The sequence below is a fragment of the Podarcis vaucheri genome (assembly GCF_965113315.1).
Source record: "Podarcis vaucheri genome assembly, chromosome: 15".
Taxonomy (NCBI): Eukaryota; Metazoa; Chordata; class Lepidosauria; order Squamata; family Lacertidae; genus Podarcis; species Podarcis vaucheri.
This window is the reverse complement of record NC_138753.1, coordinates 16,233,418-16,255,817: the sequence shown is the minus strand read 5'-3', so window position 1 is coordinate 16,255,817 and position 22,400 is coordinate 16,233,418. Positions and strand designations below refer to the sequence as shown.

The following is a 22,400-nucleotide window of genomic DNA, read 5'->3' as shown; positions in this document are numbered from 1 at the left end:
ACCTGAACAGAGTCTGCAACAAAGATCCTTTTATTCTTCAGAGGCCATACCCTTGTTGAACATTTCTCTCCCTGCCCTCGTGTGATGTAAAAATATATTACTGAATGTTAGGCCGTATTTATTGTGTTGAATTATTTTGCTCTTTAATTCCTTATTTGTGTTTCTTGATTGATGCCTGGTTTCTTCTCTTAATATCTGCTGGAGGTTTCGCTGTTAATTAAACACACATTTCATGTGTGTTTTTTTTTTTGGGGGGGGGGCATCTTTTAAAACATTCTGTCTTTCCAAGAAGCAGCCACTGCTTGTCTGACTGGGGAGAGCCTCGCCAATATTTTGTCTGGTGCTTCCCCCGAAACAGCAAACACGGCTGTGCTATGCCGAGGCAAACGCTCACCCTGCCAGCCGGCTGTTCCTGCTATATTTGCAGGAGCTGTTGGTGATGCGAATTTCTGTTGTGATTGAATGTTCTGTTACTGTCTACCCTGGAGAGCGCTGGGCCTGTGGCCCAAGCCATGCTAATTTGTCAAGGCCTGGGCGCAATCCGTTGGAACTTAATACAGCAGGGAACCAGCTCCTCTCTGGAGTGTGTATTGGCTTCCTGCCTCACAGGGGTGTTGTTAGGGTCACCCCAAGCACCTCCTGCCCTGGGTTTTTCATACTGAGCCTCGAATATTGTATTAATTTACAAATCCCTGGACAATTAAGTCCAGGGTACCTTGGGGATCACCTAATCCCTTAAGATATCCCAGCTCAATCAGTGAGAACATCTGAAGGAGTGCTGTTGATCATTTCCAGAGTTGGTGGGGCTCGTATGACAACAATGAGAAGCCAAGACCTGTGGAACTCTCTGCCACTACATACTCAGCAGGCCGACTTTTAAACACCTGTTGTTAACTTTTTTATTCCACCAAGCCAGTGCAGGCTATTAAGAATATATCTTTCCACAATGATTTACTGATGTTTGTTTTTAGCTTTTTTGTTTTTCACTTGTTATGCTTTTCCTATTTTTTATGTTTTTATTGCTGTAAACTGCTTTGCTATATTTTTACAGTATACAAATATTTTTATAAGTAAATAAAACAAATATCCTTTTAAACATTTGTTTGAATTGTTAAAACTTTGCTTATAGGGAAGCTTGCTGTGTTGCAAAGCACAGGGTCTGTGAGACACACGTACCCTGCCATAGTCCATCAGCATCTTAACTTCCAGAGGGTCCGCTCTCCCAGTTTTCCTCACAGATCTATGGGGCATCAATAGGACTTCTTGGGTCCAGTGTACTGTATGCCCTTTTAGGGTCCCTTCCAACTCTATAATTCTATGGCCAACTTGGTTGCCCTCCTCTGCACACCTTCCAGAACTAGACACAGGACACCAGGTGGGGTCTAACCAAGGCAGAACAGAGTGGGACTATCATTTCCCTTGATCGAGACTCTAGATTTCTGTTGATACAGCCTAGAATTACATTAGCTTTTTTTGCTGCTGCATCACACTGTTGACTCGTGTTCAGCTTGTGGTCTTAGCAGACCACCTATTCGTCTCATATCCGGAAGAGAAATCATCCCAACAAATACAGCTGGTGTTCGGTGTTGTTGATTTCCATGCGACCCCCTTTAAGATAGCTGAAGACGGCTTTCATATCACCTCTTGGTCTTCTCCAGGTTAAACTTCCCCAACTCCCTCAATTGTTCCTCATAAGATTCTGTACCAAGTAGCCCTTAGTGCCTTTGTGACATCAGCAGCCACTCCTCCAATCTTCAGCCTGTTCTCAGACCTATCTACATGCTTAGCAACCAACATGCCCAGCACATTGCAGTGACTGCCATTGTTAGCAGGTCTGCAACCATCAATTTAAGAGATAGGCATGAACTTAAATAGGCAATTATGCATTGCCACTGTGGCTACTTTCGGAGACCACAGAGCATTGTGACTTAATAGGCAACATCCTCCAAATTTTCATGTGCCAACTGGAAAACAAATTGCACTGAAGGGTTGGACTAGATGATCTTTGGGTCCCTTCCAACTTGACAGTTCTATCAAAATCTCATTGTTTCCACCATGATGCTGGCCTCTCGCCCGCCCACATACTTCAATGTCTCTAGAATGCAGATGACCCCTGCAGTTGAAAACGCCGCTGGCAGAAATGTATTCCTTCGATTTATTCCAAAGAATATATTTATATTTATATACTTGTTTCCACACTTATTTTTCCAAAAACATTACATGGAAAAGAAAACGTCCACAAAGACAGCATGGGGTCTACCTTGAAGCTGCCGGAATCGGATTGAGACCGTGGGAATATTTAAAGACCCCCACCCACCCACCCAACCCCTGACACACATGGAAAGTTTTGCAGTGGATCCTGAAAGAGAGAGGTTCTGGCTTGTAATGGGGTGGGGGTGGGGAGAGTGTCAAGAAAGTTTAGTTGATGCTTCGGAGACGGGGAGAACCCCAGGAAACTGCCCCTTCCTCTCCTCCCCCACCCCCCGTTTCTCAAATCTTGCAGAAAAAAAATCAAATCAGCAAAATTATATTCCAAGAACGAGGCCACTAGGCTTTCTCAGGAAAGTGAGGTCTTTTTTTGGGGGGGGGGTTGTTTCTGGATATAGGTGGAAATACATTATCACCCACCTACCCCCCCCCAAACCAGGATGTGGGGCTCTTTCAAAGCTCAACCCAGGTGGTTGCATATTTTTTTTAACCTAGCCATCAAATAGGAAAACTGTTCTGTATCGATGCTAGAAAACCAGCTGCGTTACATTTGCATGCATTTAAATGAATTAAAATATAATTGCCCAATGGCCCCCTGCTTTTCTCTCCTTCCTTGGGAGCTCAGGCAACTTAGAAGGTTTCAGACAAATTTTGGAATGTCAGATTTCCTCTGCAAATGGAGCCATCCCGCCCCCCACCCCCCGGATATTCTAAAGCAACACCCTCTGTTACATTTCCAGTTAAAACATGGAGTTTGGGCAAATTCATGGATGGAGAGGTATATCGTCAGCCATTAGTCACAACAGCTGAAGAGACATTCCAGGTTCAGGAGTAGTCTGCCTCTGAGTTGCAGTTGTCCCACTGGAAATGACCAGCTGGGAATTCTGTTGTGGGCCTCCTAAAGGCATCTGAATGGCTGCTAGTGGAAACAGAATGCTGAACGCTGTGGACTTTCAGCCTGATCCAGCAGGGCTCTGGACTAGCAGGTTTCAGAGAGCCAGCCTATAAAACCAGGGTGGAGGGCGAACATCTGTGGCCTTCCTCTGGGTGTTGTTAGACTCCCACCAGGCCTAGACAGCATAGCCATTGGCCAGGGATGAAGGGAGATGAAGTCTAACAACACAGGAACCTAAGAAGAGGCTGCTGGATCAAGCCATTGGCCCTTCTATCCCATCAGCCTTTTATTTTAGAGGGGCTAAATAGATGTCCATGGAAAACCTGCAAGCAGGACCTGAGAGCCTCTCCCCCTCCTGGGATTTCCAGTAATCGGTACTTAGAAGCATTCATGGCCCTCTAACTGCGGAAGCCCTAACTAGCCATAATGGCTAGTAGTCATCAGTGGTCCTCCTCCTCCTCCATGAATTTGTCTAATGCTCTTTTAAAGTCATCTAGGCTGCTGGCCATCACTGCAGCAGGGAGTTCCACAGTTCAACCTTGCACTGCACAAAAAAGGACTATCTTTTATCAGTCCTGACAATTACAGCATTCAAGATCAGGGGCCACCATAACTACTGCAAAGCCAGGGAGGGGGACCCTCCGGAATGCCATGATATAAGCCTGCCAACCTGGTGCCCCCTAGATGCTAGAGTCCAACTCCCAGCAGCCAGCATGACCAGTAGTCAGGGACGATGATGATGGGAGCCGGCATCTGGCTCCGTCTGGAGGGCTACAAGCTCCCTATTCTGGTCCCTTCCAACTCTTCCATTCTATGATTCCATTTCCTACCTATAATTCAGCCCCCACCCATTTATTTTTGCAAACTGGCTTTGCTTCTGCCAAATTCCACCAAGCTTGACATTTGGGATTCAGACCTCATCAAACACTGTAAACCACTTCAAGGTTTTTCTTACAATCAAGCGGAGGATAAATTTTATGAAAATTAAATCGGCGTTTCATTTCAGCTCCCTGGAATATGCCCTCTAGAGTGGGGTGGGGGTGGTTTCAGATGGTCCTGAATCACAACCCCTCAGTGCCCAATCCTCTACATTTCCTCCTCCAGGAACGGGATTTTGCAGCTGTTCCTTGCGGAGGGAAAATAGGTGGTTGTAATGACTCTGTGACTGGAGAACCTGGCGACTGCAGCAGTGAGGCGGGTCAGGGATCATACAGTGTAGAAGGAAGACTAGGCTGGCCAGGGGTTCATTTGAACCGGAGTAATCTAGCAAGGCAAAGCAACTGGATGTGCTTTCAGCATAGGGACCTGTGGAATGCTGACAGTGCCTCTGAGCGTGTGCAGAGTGCATTCCCTTCATCATAGCTGCTGTGCCATGCTCCTGCCTGGGTTCAAGCAAAGAAAGATGGTTCTTCCAGGCCTCCAGCTCAGCTGACAGCTGCTTTCTTCCTCTCACTGTCCCAGACCCCCTGTCTCCCTGCATCAGGGGCTGGTTTCTCAGCGCCGGATTGGAGGGGCTGCCCTGGTACACAATCCCTCTTGCTACACAATTACCCCAGCAACCAGCCAGAGGTGGAGGGCGCTGCCGTCCTCCTCTCCCAAAGTGGGATCAGTCACAGGGACGTCATGCCCCATGGAAGAGGGGAAAAGTCGCCCCCTGCCTGAGCAGGCTCCCCACAGTCATCTCTCACAGCCGTACCTTTCTCACCAGCTTACCCAGGGACACCCCAAACGCTCTTTCTACACCAGGGATGCCACAGTCAGAGGCGTGACAGCTGCACTCATCCTTACCCATCCCAGCTGTCTGTCTCCAGACGACAGGGCATGCCCCATCTGCAAGAGCTGAAATAAAAATCTCACCACCCGTCAACAAAAAGTGGGGACCTTTTGACAGCTGAACGCAAATTTCAAGATTTGTTTCGCTCTTTTTAAAAACGTTTTTCGAGACACTTCATACAAATTGCTCATGCAGAGAAGCGGCAGGCAGCCTCATCTGCTGGCAGGTCAGAATACTGCTTTCTGGTTCCCTCGGCAGTGACTGAATGACTCACTTGTACCAGCTCCTGAGGAGGCTGAATAAGAGAAGAAAACCGGGCCAGTGACTTATGCAGAGACACAGAAACCACCTCTTCCATGAGGGAGCACTTGAGACTCTCTGGATTTTTTTTTATAAAAAAACACAAATAAGTTTTCTGGTTCAATCCTCCTTCTCGCTGCAGCCTCCCCCCGTTCCTGACAATTCAAATTTTTGCAAGCACATTCAAGTTAAAACGGCTCAAAAATACATCCTCACCTGGCCCACCCCGCCCCAGTTTTGTGTGTGTGTGTGTCGCTCAGCCCTACGTCTTCCGGAAAGACAAATTCCCCCCGCCCCCCCCCCCCGCCCCAGACCCTGGCTGAGCCCCACACCCCATACCCTGTTGAATCCGTGTGTGCTGGTTCCACAAACCCATCCTCTAGCCGTGGCCTAACTTTGGGCTTCATGTCCTACCCTGTGCTTCGCAACCTCAGCCCTTGCCCCCCAACCCCCCAAATTAGCCCTCCCAGTTCTACCTCAGAAGCCCCCCCCCCTCACTCCCAACATACAAATTATTGTGAGGAGGAGAGGGGGAGAAGGAGAATTCAGCTTCTGGCTCAGAAAAAACAACAACACACCCCGCCAACAGAATTATCTGCCTGTGCCCAACTCCCTTCACCCCACACCCCCATCCCAAATGTGCTCTACTCTACCCCTTTTCTTGGTCTTTTCCTCTGGCTTCCAAAATGGAGTCACTTGTGCTATAGGGGAAGTTCTGTTTGTGGGCTGGGTCTGGAGGACAGGCATTCCCACCCAGAGTCAGCCGCCTCAAAGCAGGATGGGGGGCAGCCTGCAAGCCTCTCTCTCTCTCAGGGGTGCCAAATGGAATAAAATATCGGGGGGCTCAGGTAAACCCCGCCCCGCATAATCGATCACAAGACGCGGCACACGCACACCATTTAAATGGCAATGCCTATCAACTTTGGGGGGGCCCCTCAAATATTTTATGGGGACGACAACGAAGGGACCTCGCCCCCCGAGAGTTGGCTCCTATGCTCTTTCTGGCGTCGAATGGGTGCAGAATGGTCATAGGGCCCCCCCACAAAAAAGGAGAGGGGTGGAGCTAAATATAGACTTTCCCTTATTTCTAAATGATGGGGGAGGGCAGCCCCCCTCCCCGGCCCTCCGGCACCTATACTTACAATAACGTTTGATAGCCCCAGCCGGCCAGGCAGCCCCAAGAGATGGGAGACAGAGACAGCGCCAAGCGTCTAAATCATATAGGACACCCCCCTGTAGCTGCCATAGTCCTGCCCCACCCCAACGCCCCAGCTCCGGGCAAGTCTGGGCGGGCAGAGTGGTCGGCAGGTCGGGGGGTGCTGGCGGCGCCGCGCCCCGGACCCTGGCCCGTCTCGTCTCGCGACGGAGGCTCCGGTAAAAACGGTCCGTCAGCTGCGGTCGGCTACCGGTGTGGCGGCTCCTTCTTCTTCTGCTGGGGAGGCAAGTGAGCCTGCGCCAGGTGGATGTGTCCAATCAGGCTCAAGGGCGAGCTCACAAAGGGAGCGGCAGGGTGCGAGGTGGCCAGGGCCGGCAGGCAGCACTTTTGGGGGCCGGTGCCCACCGGGATGGGGAGCACGGCCTCCGAGGGGATGAGGAACGCTGGCGCCAAGCGCAGCTGGAAGACCTTGGGGGGCGGCCCGTTTGGCGCTGGAGGAGGGGCTTGGGCCGAAGGTGGTGGCGGAGGCGGCGCTGGCGCTGGCACTGGGAGGGCGGGGGAGACGGCGGGCGGCTCCTCGCTGCCGGGGCTGGGCTTGTCCTTGGCCTTCTCCAGTTTCTCCAGTTTGAGGGCACTCTGCAGCTTCTCCAGCTGGGTGCGGCGCAGGTGGGAGAGCATTCGGGTGTGCTGGAAAGACTCCACAAAGGTCTCCACGGGGAGGTCCCAGCAGAGAAACTGCTCCATCTGCTCCTGGAAATAAACAGGGCGGGGGGGGGGGAGGAATGGGAGAATTCAAGCAAGCCTCTGGAGGGCCTTCCGCCCCTCTCACCCCCTCCTTGAAGCGGGTTGGACTAGATGACCCTCGGACCCCCTTTATGATATTAAAGTGAAGAGGGAAAAGTGAAACCTGCAGGGCCCAATTTATACAGAGAGGTCAGGGACAGGGAACCCTGCTCAGCCCAGAGCCATGTTCCCTTCTTAGACACCTTCGCGTGCAAGTGGTGGGCGGAGCCAGGAGCAAAAGTGGGTGGGACAACGAACGCAAATCTTATACAGTGGTACCTTGGAAGTTGAACAGAATCCGTTCTGAAAGTCCGTTCGACTTCCAAAACGTTCAGAAACCAAAGTGCGCCTCCTGCAGCCAATTGGAAGCTGCGACAGACGTTTGGGTTCCAAAGAATGTTTGCAAACCGGAACACTCACTTCCGGGTTTGTGGCGTTCAGGAGCCGAAACGTTCAACTCGCAAGGTGTTCGGGATCCAAGGTACGACTGTATTGCAATTTTAGGTTGCAAACCGCCCTGAGATCAACAGGTGAAGGGTGGTATACAAATTTCATTTAAAAATAAATGATAAACCTCTGCAGGGGAGGTTGTTTTTGCAAACCTTCACACACACACCCCATCTGTGCTGTGATCCCTGCACTGTTCTATGGTTCTGCGATCTCAGCCGTCAAGGTTAAAGGGAATTGCCCACCATGGCAAAAACACCCAAGGAGTTTCCTCCTCCTCTCGCAGAACTCAGCAGGGAGGATGAGGCTGAGCAGAAAACTTGGCTTATTGGGCTCTGGTGCCCCCAGCTGATGGACTCCCTGACAACCCTACAACACAGTTTTGTGGGGCAGGCAACCATATGCACTTCAGTGTGGGTGTTTCCCCTCACTACTACCCCCCCATGGCAACTCACCTCCACCTTGGCCTCCACGCCGTCCAGCTCAGCTTGCAGCCTGCTCACTGCATTCTCGGGGGTCCACTTGGCCATGCAGGCCCCTGCCAGGCAAAAAAGCAGCCTCAGTCGCAGACACTCCTTCCCCATGTCCCCACTCTTCCCTCCCACGAAGCAGGGTTTAATCCCAAGGTGCCATCGGGGCTTCACCTTCCTTCTCCATCCTGCTCTAGGAAACGGAACATTAGTCCGGGTCAGCAAAATAACAGGTGATCTACCATCGTGGTAAGTTCCTAGTCCTCAAGGTTTTTAATGTTTGATGTTTAATGTTTGATGTTTTACTGTGTCGGATGTTTCAATTTGTTGGGAGCCGACAGAGTGGCTGGGGCAACCCAGTCAGATAGTTGGCATACAAATAATAAAATATAATGATGGATACAAGCCGCCTTTACAGTGTTGGACTCACTGGTCCATCTACCTCTAGGCTGTCTGCTCTGATGGGCAGCTGCCCTCCAGGATTTCAGAAAGGCATCTCTCCCAGCCTGCTACCTGGAGACATCAGGGTTTGACCCCCTGGCAGCCTTCCTGGGGAAGAGGGATTGTAAAACCACGCTGGGAATTGTAGCTCTGGGAGGGGAATAAGGGCCTCCTAACTGTTCTCAGCACCCTAAACAAACAACACTTCCCATAATTCTTTGGGGGAAACCATGACTGTTCAACATGGTATCACAGTCCACTAAATGTATGGGGTGAATCTGGCCATAGTCCCAAACTTCTGGAGGACACCAGGTTAGCAAAAGTTTAGTGTACGGAACTAGTAGAATGGGCAAGTTGTTAGTCCTGAATAAATTGCTTTGTTTTGATGTTTTCCCGCCCTCCTCCTTAAATTGCATTGTAGTTTCTGTTGTGACATGGGGGCTTGCAAATTGCTTTCGGAAGATTCCCTTCCTGACCGGGGACTGCCTGAACACTCACATCCCAACTTGATCACTGAGATTATCTGCAGGAACACCGCTGGCCATTCCCCGGGTTGGTGATGCTTGTTTGACAACAACGAGAAACCGAAACTTCGGTGTCCTGTGGAACTCCCTGCAGGCGCTAAACACCGGCTGGAAACTATTCTATTCTGCCAATACTTCGCAGGCAATTGTAAATGCATCCTTCCTCACTGGTTGACTGATGTCTGTTTCTAACCTTTTTATGGTTTTATTGTTGAACACTGCTTTGATTGCGTGTGTGTGTTTTATTTTAAAAATGATATATAGTGGTAAATAAATGCAGTTTCTCAAATGAACAAATAAAAGGGGAAGGTTCCTGGAGGGGTGACCTCAATGCCCCATCATTTCGGTCCAAGAGTAACTCCACACAAGCAATTGGGTCTCATGCAGCTGTGCTAATGGGAATTACAGGCTCCCTAAGCATACTTGTAGGATGTGTTGGGGGCTACTGGTCCACAGCCCAATTCAGAATGCCAGATGTTTGCATACATACAGCTTAATACCATTTTTGTCTCTTTCACACATTAAGCCAAAAGAATAGCTGTCTTGTAAAAGTATGGGGCTCTCCTGCTAAGCCACACTGCATACTCCAGACTTCCCCAACCAGATATTTTGGATCCCAAGTCCCTTCTTCTCTCTGCAGCTGGCATGGCTATCAATATTTATTATTACTTATTAAACTTTGAGGGTTGTTTTGTTTTTTGTTTTAAAGTGACTTAAGGCAATAAAAAAGCCCACATACGTTTAAACTAGCCCAGGACAAAACACAGAGAAAAATCTAAAACGTGTTCACCTTTTTAAAACGCAAGGATAAAACATCCCACCCACGGAAGGAGGCCACAGAGAATTCACAGCCAAAAGTCAGGCAGAAAAGAAATGTTTTGTGTATGTTGAGGCGGTGCCAGTCAAGTCTCCTGCGGAGAGCTTCGCACAAGTGGGGAGCCACCATCAAAAAGGTCCTTTTGACCCTTGAGGTTTATGGTTTTAGGAACCACCTTAATTTGAATGTTGTTTTTAATTGTTTTTAATACTGTGTTTCAATGCTGTACGCCACCATGGGACCTTAGGGTGATGGGTGGGCAATTAACAACAACAGGAAGCTTCTATCCTAGGGCATGGCATGGTGGATGGGGGTATCGGAAGAGGCTATGACATGCTATTCTAGGATGCCAGCGTGGCTCAAGGATAGGGTCACCGGGTCAGGAGCATCCCAGAAGCTGAGATTTCAGGGCCCAAAGCTGAGACTTAGGGTGATATCACAGGAGGCAGCCCCTGGTGGTTCTTCCTCTGCACTCCCTCCTTCCACTGAGCCCTGGAGATGGAGGTTAATTGGGAGAGGGGAGGAGGAAGGGCAGGAGGGCAGACTCCCACCCTAGAGAATCTATGCAATAATTTGCAGCCAGCTTCCCCTGCCACCTGGGCCAGACCAACCTGCAGACTTCAGGTGAGCCCTGGAGGTCTGGCAGCCCTGCTCATGGGACACACCAGTCCGACAAAGCTCAGCCTGGAGCTCAACTCAAATTCCTACCCTTTGGAACTCCCTGCCTATTGACATCACTCTTTCCCCTGCTAAACACATTTTTTATTTAACCAAGCCTGGTCAGTAGTTTACAGTGTTGGTGTGTTTTTAGTTTGTTGCTGGTTTTATTTTTATTTTGATGTCTTAGCGGTTTTTATTAATAATCTTACCGTTTTACTCTTTTTGCAAACAGCTCTGAGGTTTTCTACAAGGAGGCGGTTTAGAAGCATTAGGAAACAAACAGCAAATAAGTCACAAAAGCATGTGCAGAATTTCCCTTCCGCGCAGAGAGCCACAGCTGGCAGACAACCAGAATGAGGGGTCAGGCGAGGCTCAAAGAAAGAGGGCTGCCAGGCTGGGAAATGGAGGGGGGAGAGGGCTCACCCAGACGCTGCTGCTTGTCCCAGCATGTCTCCCGCAGTTCCCTCAGCTCCTGATACTTGATGGCCAGGGAGGCCTTGCCGTTCTCCAGCCGTGGTTGCAGTGCCAGGTTCTGCTTGGCCAAGGCATAGTTGGAGGCCAGACGCCTCTCCCGTTCCAGCTGCAAGTTCTGGAACTGCAACAGACAGACACAGTGTTAAACTGTGGAACTCCCTCCCACAGGAAGACGCAGGGCTGGCCACCAACTTGGATGGCTTTTAAAAAGGACTGGATAAATTCCCAGAGGAGACTAAAGCTATTGGTGGCTATTTGACAGGATGGCTTATGCTCTGCCTCCACGTTTGGAGGAATAATATTTTAGGGTAGGTGGGTGAGGCTGAGTTTGGTTGTTTCGGCTACTAGTCTAGCTGGTGTGCAGGATGGGGCCATACAGAGGCTCTTCTCTCAGTCCTGCCAGCCTCACAGGCACACTTGGTGGGGATATGGGAGAGGGTCTTGTCCAGGCACCCCCAAACTTGGCTCTCCAGATGTTTTGGGACTACAGTTCCCATCATCCCTGTCCACTGGTCCTGTTAGCTAGGGATGATGGGAGTTGTAGTCCCAATACATCTGGAGGGCCAAGTTTGGGGGTGCCTGGTCTTGTCGGTGGCTGCCCCCAGACTGAGGAACTCCCTCCCTAGAGAAACCAAACTCGCTCCCTCCTTGTTGCCCTTCCGCCAGCAGGTGAAGACCGCTTCATTCCAACAGGCTTTTGGGGAACCGGCTGTTTTTAAAGAAAAGGGCTTTTAAATAGTGCCACATCTGTATTTTAATAGATCTGTTTTTATATTGTTTTATTAGAGCTTAATTACTTTTTAACTATCATCTTTCATATGATTTTAGCCTTCTGTGCTTTATCTGTCTTGTTTTAATTTGTGTAAGCTGCCTTGACTCCCTGTCTGGGAAAAAGGCAGGATATAAATATAACAACAACAACAACAACAACAACAACAACAAAGGATTGGCCTTGCAATCCTCTGCAGTATGCGGCTTGACTAACTTGCTTGAGCTACCTGTTTGCTCACCAGGCACCTTTTCTGTGGCTCGGCCATCCTCTTTTTCTTGCAAATGGTGCAACTGTTTGGTCCATGAGGCAGGGACCTCTTCTCAAAGTGCCAGGCACATTGATGGTGTTGTGTTATTGATATTAAATTGATGGACTGGTTTTTAAACTTATTAAAAGCTTTTGTGCCATAAACAGCTCCTATCCAGAGCAGAATGCAATCTTTAATGGCTGACAAACACAGTCTGCAGACGTCAAGTAGGTTTTTGTAATATGCTGGTGACCAAAACAATTCAAAGCTGAAAGAAACAAGGGCCCCCTTTCACAGACAGGGAGAGCCAAGCTCTAGAGCAGTGGAGCCACCAGTACAAAGGCCCTGCTTCATAACAGAGAGCCCACAGGGAGGTGGGTGGGGGAGAGGATGGATGGAGGAGTAAACTAATAAACTTAATTATAAAACAACAGGAAGAAGAACCATGCAGTATGGCTAAAACTGTGAACAGAGAGGATTTATATCTAACACCCATGAACTCACTTGGTGGTGCCTTTGGGTAAACAATCACCACTCAGCCTCAGTTTTCCCATCTGCAATGTGGGGTAAGAAGCAAGCTGCGACTTTACAAGGATAACCAGAGAGAATGTCTCTGTGCCACAAGGCAACTAAAGTTTAGATTCTAAACAGCTGACTATCGCAAGTGTCACAGACAATGATAACATCTCTCCTTAGAGCAGGCTCCCAGCTCTCTCCTATCCTTGCCCAACATTTGGGGGTCTTTAAGGCTCCCGTTTCTGAAACTTTAAGCTCTCATGGCTCAGGCAAGCAACAGTGGCTTCGGAGCCCCTGCGTGGAAGAAACTAGATACATGTGCTTAACAGACACAAGAGGAGGCCTGGATCAGGCCAAAGGGGGCCCATTTGGCACAGCATCCCATTCTCACAGTGACCAACCAGATGGGAAGCCCACAAGCAAGAGCCCTCTCCCCTCTTGCCATTTCCAGCAACAGAGTTTCCAACTCTGGAGGCACAGCATAGGCCCCCCCATGGCGAGTAGCCTTCGATAGCTTTATTATCCTCCATGAATTTGTCTTATTCTCTTTAAAAGCCACCCGACTTGGTGGCCCCCTGTGGAAGTGAGTTCCATAGTTTAACCATGCAACGCAGGAAGAACTTCCCGAACCTCGCAACATTCACTTTCATCAGATGGGCCAGAGAGGGACGCTTCTCCGCTCCACCAACCCATATCCAACAGCTAGATCCGCTCAGCGCTCTTGAGTTTGCAGCAGGGCCAATGAGAAACTGCGACGGTGCCCACCTCTGCCTAACCTGCTGCCCTGACTGAGCCTCAGAGCAAGATGGCATCTGGACTCTTCCCCCCCCCCAAAGACGCGTCTAATTCTTCCAAGATGACACACTGCACAGAGCGACAATTCTTTAAGCAATTCTCAAATAGCATTGCAAGTATGATGCCTGCTACAAGGCTTTGTTTAGGTCCCCCCCCCCCAACAACCAGGGTGGGCAGACAGGGCCTTGCATCACCCACCCCAGTTTTAATCCTGGCTAAATGTCCACACGATGTGGAATCCTTTCTACACCCGGGCCCCATTTGGGAGCCTCTCTGGGGCACTGAGTGGGGCGGAGTTGTGGGACCACACAGGGATGGTCCCGGGGTCCTCTGAAACCCCTGTGGGGCACCCCACAGAGAAACAGTTATTCCAGAGCAGTTAACCCGGGACAAACCCAAGAAACGGTGTGTGTGTGTGTGGGATCTCCTGCTTCCCAGGGTCGAGAGGCGAAGGTGCCTTTCTGAGATAAACAGACCCGACGTATTCTTGGGAGAATGGACAGCAACAGCAGTCTGTGACGTGTCTGGATGGGGGTGGGGGTGGACACAAAATTGAGTGGGCCTGTAAAGGTTTTGGGGAGCCAGAATTAGGAGGCGGGGGGGTGGGATTCCTGGAACGCGGAGGAGGCTAGTTAGATTTAGTAGGGGTTGGCCAAAAACAAAAAAGAGGATGTCCTTTGTTTCCATGGCTCTCTGTCGGAAAGGCAAAACCCTACGCCATCCGTGATCCAAATGTATGAAAGGCTCTGGCAATTATTTGGCAAGCCCACCCACCCTGCAAACAATACAGACAGCAACAGCCACCCCCCAAATAAAATAAAAATAAATCCTCTGGCTGATTCAGGGAGCCTTGGATGGATCCCAAACTCCCTTCCTAAGGGTGCAGAAAAACAAAACAGACAGGGGTGTGCGGGGAGGGTGCGTGGGTTTGCGATTGTGAGCATTGGGGCTGGTTTTGGAGGGGAGGGAGGGGGCACCCCGGGATGGAGGCTCCCCACCCACCCAGACAAAGCATCCAGGCCCTTGCAGCCTCTCTCTCACACACACACCTCAACCCTCAACTGGTATCGCCAGTGGCATAGAGATAACAAAGAAGGAGCCTTTGCAAAAACTGCTGCAAGGGGGCGGTTAATTTTTTGGGGAGGGGGGGTCCAAGTGACAGGTGTCTGGGGAAGCAGCAGAATATTAAAATCACCCTGCAAAAGGGCTCGGTAGCATCTATTTTGGTAGGGGGTGGGTGGGTAACTGAGCAAGTGGGGTACCAAGGAAACAGCAGCTGTGCTCAAATTTGTTTGGGGTGTCCTGGTAGGAGCTTTGAAGGTAAGTGGGGGACATTATGGTCCCCCCCAAGACTGGATTGGGGGGGTAAGATGGAGAGGCACATCGGCCAGGTTGGGAGGCAGTCAGGGAGCGGCTGGTTTGCCCCACAGGATTGCACATTTGGGGGGCATGGGCATGGGGTGTTTTGGGGGGTCATAGCCACAAGCCTCTGTGGAAAGGCCGTCAGTGGTGGTGCTGGACACCGTCTCTGGGCACCAAGCACAGGCCTGGCTGGATTGGCACTGTGCCCCCCCATGCCATGCCCCCCTCATCAGCGGGCACCTTCTCTGCAATAGGGTTTTGGGGTGTGTGGCACGGCCCCAGAGGAGGGCAGTGGCAGGCCTGATGGGGGCATCGGTGCCCCCTTTGTGTGCTGTGGGTGTTTTAATTGGCGGCGGGGGGGATTAGATGGATGGCGGGGTGGGGTGGGGGTCGGTTACATGTTTGGACCGGGAGGGGACTGGGATATGCATCCCGATGCATGCTATCCAAGCGATGCGTGCAAAAAAGAGGCAGGATGCGGCCCCCCCCCAGTCCCACCTCTCCCTCCCAGGGGCCCGATCCTCTCCTCCTCAGGGTCCCGATCCTGGGCTTACCTTCCTGCTCAGCTTGACGATGCGCTCCAGCCACGTCTCGTCCCGCATGAGGGCGCGGAGCTGCGCGGTGCTGAGCGCCCCGAAGCCCAGGTCCACCGCCGAGCCCCGCGGGCCCCGATCGCGCTCCATGGTGGGGACGGCCGAGCCGACGGAGCAGCAGCAGCGGCGGCCGCACCTGGAGGCGCGCGATCCTCCACCTGCACCTGCAGCGCCGCCGCGGGCCGCCAGGGGGCGCCCTCGGCCGCGCCGACGCTCTTAAAGGGGACGCCGACGCCGACGATGCTTTCCCGGTATGGAAAAAAGGCGGTGGGCGCGGCAGGAGAGAGAAGGGGCGGGCGGGGGAGGGAAAGCTTTAAAGCAGCCCCCCTCCTCGCAAAACAGCGGGAAGGGGGGGTCGCCTAAAGGGGACGGGTCCTTTGCTGCCTTGGTCTCTTAAGCAGGAGATTCTGAGCATGTTAAGAGTGCTTTCTCCCAGCGGGCGAGCAAGCAAAAGGGGGCGGGGTTTCTGCTGCCTTGGCGTCTGAAGTGAAATCAGTAGTGTCATTTAACAAAACTATATCCTCTCCGAGCATCTGATCACATCTCAACAAGGAGGAGCTTCTGACTACCCTAAGGGTGCCTTTCAGTCCTCCTCCCACGGGGGAAAGCAGGAGAAAGGGGGCGGGGCTCCTGCTGCTTTGACAAAATGAGCTTTTGAGCATGTCAAGTGTGCTTTCTCTCAACTCTCCCCAAAACACTGAGGACTGGTGGGTCACTGTGGAAATAGGATTCCGGGCTCGATAGATTGGCCTTTTGGCTTCATCCGGCTACACAGCTCTCCTTGTGACCTCTTTGGAGAAAATAATAATACTGCAAAATGAAGACTAGGAACTGAGTTGTAGGTCGGTGGCCAGAATCTCAACCCCAATTCCTCCCTGTAGCTGCAAGATGGAGCAGCTACTCAGGGTCGTTGTAAGGAGGATTACAGTGGGCATTTGTTTGACGTTGGACTTTTGGCTTGACCTAGCTGGTGTTATTAGGTTCTAGGTGGTGTGAGATTAGAGGTGGGAGGGCACTTGTGAGCAGGGCTTTTTAGTGGTGGCACCCTGGTGATGAAAGAGAATAACTGGATGCTTAGCGATAAAGCACTGGGCTACTCTCAGGGCCTTCAGATCAAAGCCCTATCTCTTCCACAGACTCTCTGTTCAGCCTTGGCCCAACCAGAGTTGGTTTCCTGGGGTTAGAAGAAGCTCACGCTTGTGTGTTCATACCTCGATTTCGCACCCCTCAAGAGCAATGTCTGAATGTGTGCACCTTAATCTTCTTGCTGCCCCAGCCCTCTGGGGCCCACATCCTAGCAGTAGTTGTGGCTACTTAACACTCCTTAGGCATGCCACTGGTGCATTTACACAATCACACCACAATCAAACCAGTTCCTGCATTTCAGAGGGTTGGACTGGATGACCCTTTAGGTTCCCTCCACCTCTACAATTCTACGATTCTACACAGAGGGGGACATACACTCAGTCGGAGAAGGAATTGTGAGATAGCTGGTAAAAGAGACAGGAGGAAAGCTTTTTTTTTTGTATTTGATCTTGATCTTTATTATTTATTATGTTCCATTATAACTTGCCTTCTTCCCAGATTGCGACTCAAGGCGGCTTACACAAATTTAAACAACGGGGGGGGGGGATACAAAAAGCTAAAAGCATGTAGGTAATTGTTTAAAAGTAATTAAACTCTAATGCAATGTAGAAAGCAAATCTATTAAAATACAGCTAATAAAAACAGCTCAGGACTATCTAACAAAATGTATATTCTACTTACTAGGACAAAAGGCCTCTCAGAGGTTTTCAACGCAGCTTAAAATAGTCATTTAAAATACCTTTAAAAAAAAACAGCATTAAAAGCAAGTTACATTAATTTTTTTTACAAACAAAACCAATGTTTTGTTGTTGTTTTTTGAAAAAAAAATACCCTCGTAGCAGTTAAAATTCAAATGTACACTTTCCTGTGGTGATCTTGGGGCCTGAATGGGCCAGACAACCCTGGGGTAAACAGTCTCCACTGAAAAGTCTTGGACTTGAGCTGATCTTCCCTGAAGATTCCCATCATCGCCCGATGCTCTGCGGGTGCTCAGCTCTTGCGAGAGCGCCTCCTGCTGGTTAAGAGCAATGTCAGAAGCTGTGGTGGCTGGCTAGGTGAAAGCGAGGGATCCAACCAGGGGTGGCACCAGATTAACATAGTAAAATGATAAATAAACAAATAAACAAATAAGTAATAAGATCATCTCCAGGTATTTGCAGAAAATTCTCTTTAAACATTAATGATGGTATTCCAATAAGTATTGAACTTTGCTGGTCTCGGCTTTTAATTTGACTGTGGACTTTTAAAAAGTGGGGTTTTAAAAACTGGGTGCTTTTTCTTTCTTGTAACCTTTTTTAAAAAAAAATATAGAAAAAGTGGAAAAACTAAGAATAATAATGGGTGATCTCCAATTAAGTTGTACTCAGAGCAGATTCACTGGAATTAACAACATGATGAACTTAGGTCTTTTAATTTGAATGGGTTTACTCTGAGTAGAACTTAGTAGGTTACAACTTCATAATAGTAATAGTATTACTATAAAGTTACTAATAATATAGTCGGTCAATGAGCAATTAACACACAGATTCAATTCACACATGTATAGTGGGAATAACTGCATTGCCCACTTCGCAGGGTTGTTGTGAGAAAAAAGCACAGATTGCGAAGCCTGGGGTTTAGGAGAACGCTTTCCCCACCTGCCAGGCCACCTAAGTGCTTCCATCATTTTGCCACGGAAAGTGTAGGGAAAATGCAGCTGCGGGGCCTTTTTGGTGGTGACCCCATCTCTTTGGAACACTTTCCAGGAACCTGGCAAATGGAGACTGTGATTCCTGCACTGCCGGGGTTGGACTAGATAACCCTATGGGTCCCAGCTCTACGATTCATTGATTCTAAGGCGTTTCCCTTAAATGTTACCAGTAGTTTGGGCTGAATCTCTGTTAGCTTTGCTCTGTTCCTTTAGTATGGGGAAACAATTTTTTTTCAGTCCGAGGGCCACATTCCCCTCTGGGCAACCTCCCAAGGGCCACCTGCCAGTGGTGGGTGTGGCCAGAGGAAAAATGGGTGGAGCAGCAAAGGCAAAATTTACCTTTGTATAGTAGGCTAGTGTCTACACACCCACAGACAGTCCCCCATCCAGACAAAAAGAGAGTAAGAACAGAATTCAAGGATGCATCCCAGCCAGGCAAAATCAGGTCCACTGAGGGGCTTGGGTTGGGGAGCACTCTGAGGGCCAAACATAAAGGCCTGGAGGGCCACATTCAGCCATCGGGCATAAGGTTCACCACCCCTGTTCTAGTGCATTGACCGGTGTTGTTCAAAACTGGCATCTTTTTAAACGTGGTGCTTTAGTTATTGCCATCTTATAATTATAGGGCCTCTACAATGCAGGGATCACACTTAAAGCATCCATGACAGACAGCCATCCAGCCTCTGCTTAAAAACCTCCAAGGAAGGAGAAGTCCTCCATCTTTCAAAGTTCAACTGTCTCTCAGCTCTAGATCGGTCACTGCTATTTTTCTATAAAAAAAGAGAACTCACCATGAATGCCATCCTGGCAATGACGCCCACCTGAGAGGAGCCCGAACTCAGTTCCAAGGAGTCCTGGTTGGAAAAAAGCCCTGGGAACAGAGTTATTTTAAAGTTGTTAAGACCTGCAGGGGAATTCCATCATTTTGAACCTGGAGATGCAGGGCCAACATTGCAGGGTCAGAGATGCAGTGCTTCGAAGGGCCGTGCATAGGAGAGGCGGCCATGGCCTCTGGGCAGGTCCTTAGGGTTGTGTCTGATGACATCACAGTCCAGCAGGATGACATCACAGCTTTGTGATCTTGCCAGGACCTTGCCGAGCTGAGGAAACGGAGGGGCCCCTGAAGATGCTCCCAGAACAACCAGGCGCTTTATGGAGGGCCCAAGATCACCTGTGCTTAGCACTGCCGGCAGGGCTCGTGCCCCGACGGCGGAGGACCAGGGGAAGCCAGCGGCGCCATGGGCTCCAATGAGAAGGGGCCGCCCACCAGGATGGTTCTGCCTGTTCCAGCCAACGTAGCCCACGAGCCCCGCCAGGGCTCTCCCCGGCGAAGCAGAGAGACCCGGGGGAGCACGTCCCCTCGGCGAGAAGGAGCCTCCGGCACCCGGTCCCATCGAGGGAGCAGCCCTCAGAGAGCCAGTGAGCTTCTGAGAAGCTCCTCGCCCCCCAGAGGGAGTGATGCAGGCCAGAGCTCCTCCCCTCGGCGAGGAAGTGAACTGTCCCAGAATGCATTGCCCCAGAGGGGGAGCGTCAGCGAGGCTCCCCAAAGACTGTCCGTTCTGCCGGCTGCCTCTTCACGGAAGGGAAGCGAGGTCTCCCAGGGCACCCTTTCTCAGAGGGGGGCCGAGGAACTCCGAAGGCCGTCTGTTCCAAGAGGGCCAAACTACATCCTTCCGGGCCCTTCTCTGCGGAAAGGGAGTGGGGTCTCTGAGAATTCGTTCTACCAACAACCGGGTGACCTTCCACAGAACAATTCTCCCCACAGAGGAAGTGACGCTTTCTGGAGCAGGACCTCCTCACCAAAAGGGGGCGAACTCCCAGCTGGGACCTCATCCCGCCGAGGGAGTGAGCTCTCCCAGGGACCTGCCTTGAGGTCAGGGTGTCAGGAAGAAAACGAGCTCTCCTTCGGGGGTCCTCCGCAGAGAGGGAGGACGTCCATCCGGAACATCTCCCCTCAGCCGGTGGTGGACTACCGGTGCGGCAAGTGTTCCATCCAGCCCGGGCAGCTCACCATGACGAACAGCCAGATGCTGATGGCGATGCAACAGAGCCTCAATTCGCAACGGGAGGAAATCTACCAGAGGTCCCGGGCTGCATCCAGAATAGGGAGAACCCAAGTAGACAACAGATGCATCCCCATCTCCCCAAATCCAAGTGACTTGCCCCAGGTGACAACCCAGAGCTATCTGAGGCCTATGGCGAGTCCCAAGGAGGATTCTGCACGAGTAAATCCCCCAAAGAGGGAATCCTTCCAGGCGCCCAAGGCGTTTCCCCAGCTGGCACTGGAATTGGGACCACAGGACACCTGCCAGCCACCTCGGAAACTCATCCGCAAACACGTCCCCAACCCCAAGGACGAGTGGACCCAGACGGAGCCGGCCTACAAGGTCTCCGTTTTCCCAAAGAGCGACTCTCCTCAAGCAGAGGTGTGGTTGGCCCTTCCTCTCCCCACAGAGGCTGAAGTAAGGAGGAGCTCTCTTGAACCGTACTCTGAACCCACCCGCCGGAAGAGCTCTCCTCCCAGGGAGCCAGACATGAGGCGGGCCACCCCTGAACCGCCCCCTGAACCCACTCGCCGAAGGAGCTCCCCTCCCAGGGAGCCAGATGCAAGGCGAGGCACCCATGTGCCCCCTCAAGAACCCACCCACTGGAAGAGCTCTCCTCCCAGGGAGCCAGATCCGAGGCGGGGCACCCTTGAACCACCCCCTGAACCCACCCGCCGAAGGAGCTCTCCTCCCAGGGAGCCAGACGCGAAGCGGACCTCCCTCCAGGCAAGGTCTGAACCAATCCAGGCCATCTACAGGCCTTCCCTCCACCCTGTGTATGAATCTGAGTATCTCTGCCCAATCCACCAGGAGATGGAGGATGCTTGGAAGCGGGCTCTCTCCCCGGGGCATGAGCCACCTGGCCAGCAACTCCTTTCCACCGCCGAACAGAGAAAAAGTTCCCTCCAAGCCCGGCTCGAACCGGCTCCAAGGGGATCCGTCGCTCAGGAGCCTGAGGCAAGAAGGGTCTCCTTGCTGAAAGATGTCCAAGCCAAGAGGACCTCCCTCCAAACAGTCCCCAAATCCACCATTTATGTGCCCCCCTGGCCTGACTCTCTGCCGCAAGAATTCCAGCCTGTCTACAGACCTGCTTCTCATCCAGAGAGCGAATCTGAGTACAGGTGCCCTTTTCATAAAGAAATGGAGGCAGCCCTCAGCCGGTCCGCCCCTCCAGGGACTGATATTCCACACAGGGGCTCCCTCGTCAGGGAGACCCCACAGCACGGGAGCCTTGGGCCGGCTTGGACCCTGTCAGAGCCTGGCCTCGATGCCCATCAGGTTCCGAGAGGTTCTCTTCAGCCCACCACCGCCACCATAGCAAGACCCAGGCCCTTGTCGGATCCAGAGGCCACCGTGGACTGGGGACTCTTGCCTCCAAGGCCCTTAAGCAAGTTTGGGCCTCAGTCAACTTGGTGGCCTTTGCTCCAGCCAGGCCAAAGCCCTCCCACCCCGGATGTGATGGACAGGCACCTCAGCCTACCAGCTCCAGACTTCGGAGAGAAGCATTCCAGCTTAGCTCTGGATTTGAGGGAGAAGCCCTGCAGCCTGCCAGCTCCAGATTTGAGGGAGAAGCCTCGCTCCAGCTTAGCTCCGGACTTGAGGGAGATGTTAAGCAGCCCGCCAGCTCCGGACCCAGCAGAGGTCGCGGCGGCTTTTCCTGGGGAGTTGGAGGAAGCCTTGGGTTTGCCGCAGGATGCCATTTCCACCTTGAGCAAAGACCTGCCAAGACAGACAGCGCGTTTGGAAGAGCCGCCTGCCCACCAGGACCAGAGGCTGGCGTGTGTGGGCCCCAGCAGTGAGGCCGATGACCTCATCAACCTGCGACGAGGGAAGGACCCCCTGAGGTTTAGTGCTTTCTTTGTGGGTATGTTGCAGGAGTCTGTTGGGCTGCATCTCGTGCCAGCAGGCTGGGCCCCCCCTTGAGGAGGGCAGAGGAGGCTGTGCTCATCAGAGGCAAGGTGGATTTGCAAAGATGAAATAAAAAGCCCCCCCCCCATTAGTTTAAAAATATATATTAAAACATGAAGTCAGCATTAGCTGTGATTCCTGCATTTTAAGGGGTTGGACTAAACGACCCTTTGTGTCCCTGCCAGTTCTGCAAATCTATGATTACCTGTTTGCATGTGGAAGGTCCTGTGTTCCATTCCTGGTGTCCGTTAGGTAGGTTTCTTTGCCTGAAACTCTGAAGAGGTGGTGCTGCTGCCAGTCAGAGTGGCCAGTGCTGAGCTAGGCAGGGCTGGACACAGTAGTGCAGTCATCAGACCCCGTGAGGGCTGGTCCAATACATTTTGCCACCCAAGGCAAAGGACAAGATGACACCCGCCCCCATTCGACATACAGAGTCT

At 51.4% G+C, this 22,400-nt stretch overlaps 2 protein-coding genes across 2 annotated transcripts; one reads left to right on the top strand and one right to left on the bottom strand.

Annotated features, from left to right (window-relative positions):
- Window positions 1–1,448: 1,448 nt before the first annotated feature.
- VPS37D (VPS37D subunit of ESCRT-I) lies at window positions 1,449–15,394 on the bottom strand. The gene is made up of 4 exons (XM_082201568.1): window positions 15,196–15,394; window positions 10,899–11,070; window positions 8,019–8,101; window positions 1,449–7,083 (listed from the first exon to the last, which is right to left on the bottom strand). Exons 1-4 carry the CDS (start codon window positions 15,322–15,324, stop codon window positions 6,580–6,582), a joined length of 888 nt encoding a protein of 295 aa, XP_082057694.1. The 5' UTR covers window positions 15,325–15,394; the 3' UTR covers window positions 1,449–6,579.
- Window positions 15,395–16,796: 1,402 nt separating this feature from the next.
- LOC309520027 (uncharacterized protein) lies at window positions 16,797–21,993 on the top strand. Its single transcript, XM_082201389.1, has 2 exons — window positions 16,797–17,400; window positions 18,795–21,993. Exon 2 carries the CDS (start codon window positions 19,249–19,251, stop codon window positions 21,976–21,978), a length of 2,730 nt encoding a protein of 909 aa, XP_082057515.1. The 5' UTR covers window positions 16,797–17,400; window positions 18,795–19,248; the 3' UTR covers window positions 21,979–21,993.
- Window positions 21,994–22,400: the final 407 nt, after the last annotated feature.

What these genes read in the sequence shown, in the direction of transcription:
- VPS37D (XM_082201568.1), bottom strand. Translation starts at nt 15,324, where the DNA reads ATGGAGCGCGATCGGGGCCCGCGGGGCTCGGCGGTGGACCTGGGCTTC. An exon ending in TCGTCAAGCTGAGCAGGAAG is followed by an intron (nt 11,071 to 15,195) that starts GTAAGCCCAGGA and finishes TGTCTGTTGCAG; the next exon opens with TTCCAGAACTTGCAGCTGGA. An exon ending in GGACAAGCAGCAGCGTCTGG is followed by an intron (nt 8,102 to 10,898) that starts GTGAGCCCTCTC and finishes TTTGCCTGGCAG; the next exon opens with GGGCCTGCATGGCCAAGTGG.
- LOC309520027 (XM_082201389.1), top strand. Translation starts at nt 19,249, where the DNA reads ATGGGCTCCAATGAGAAGGGGCCGCCCACCAGGATGGTTCTGCCTGTT.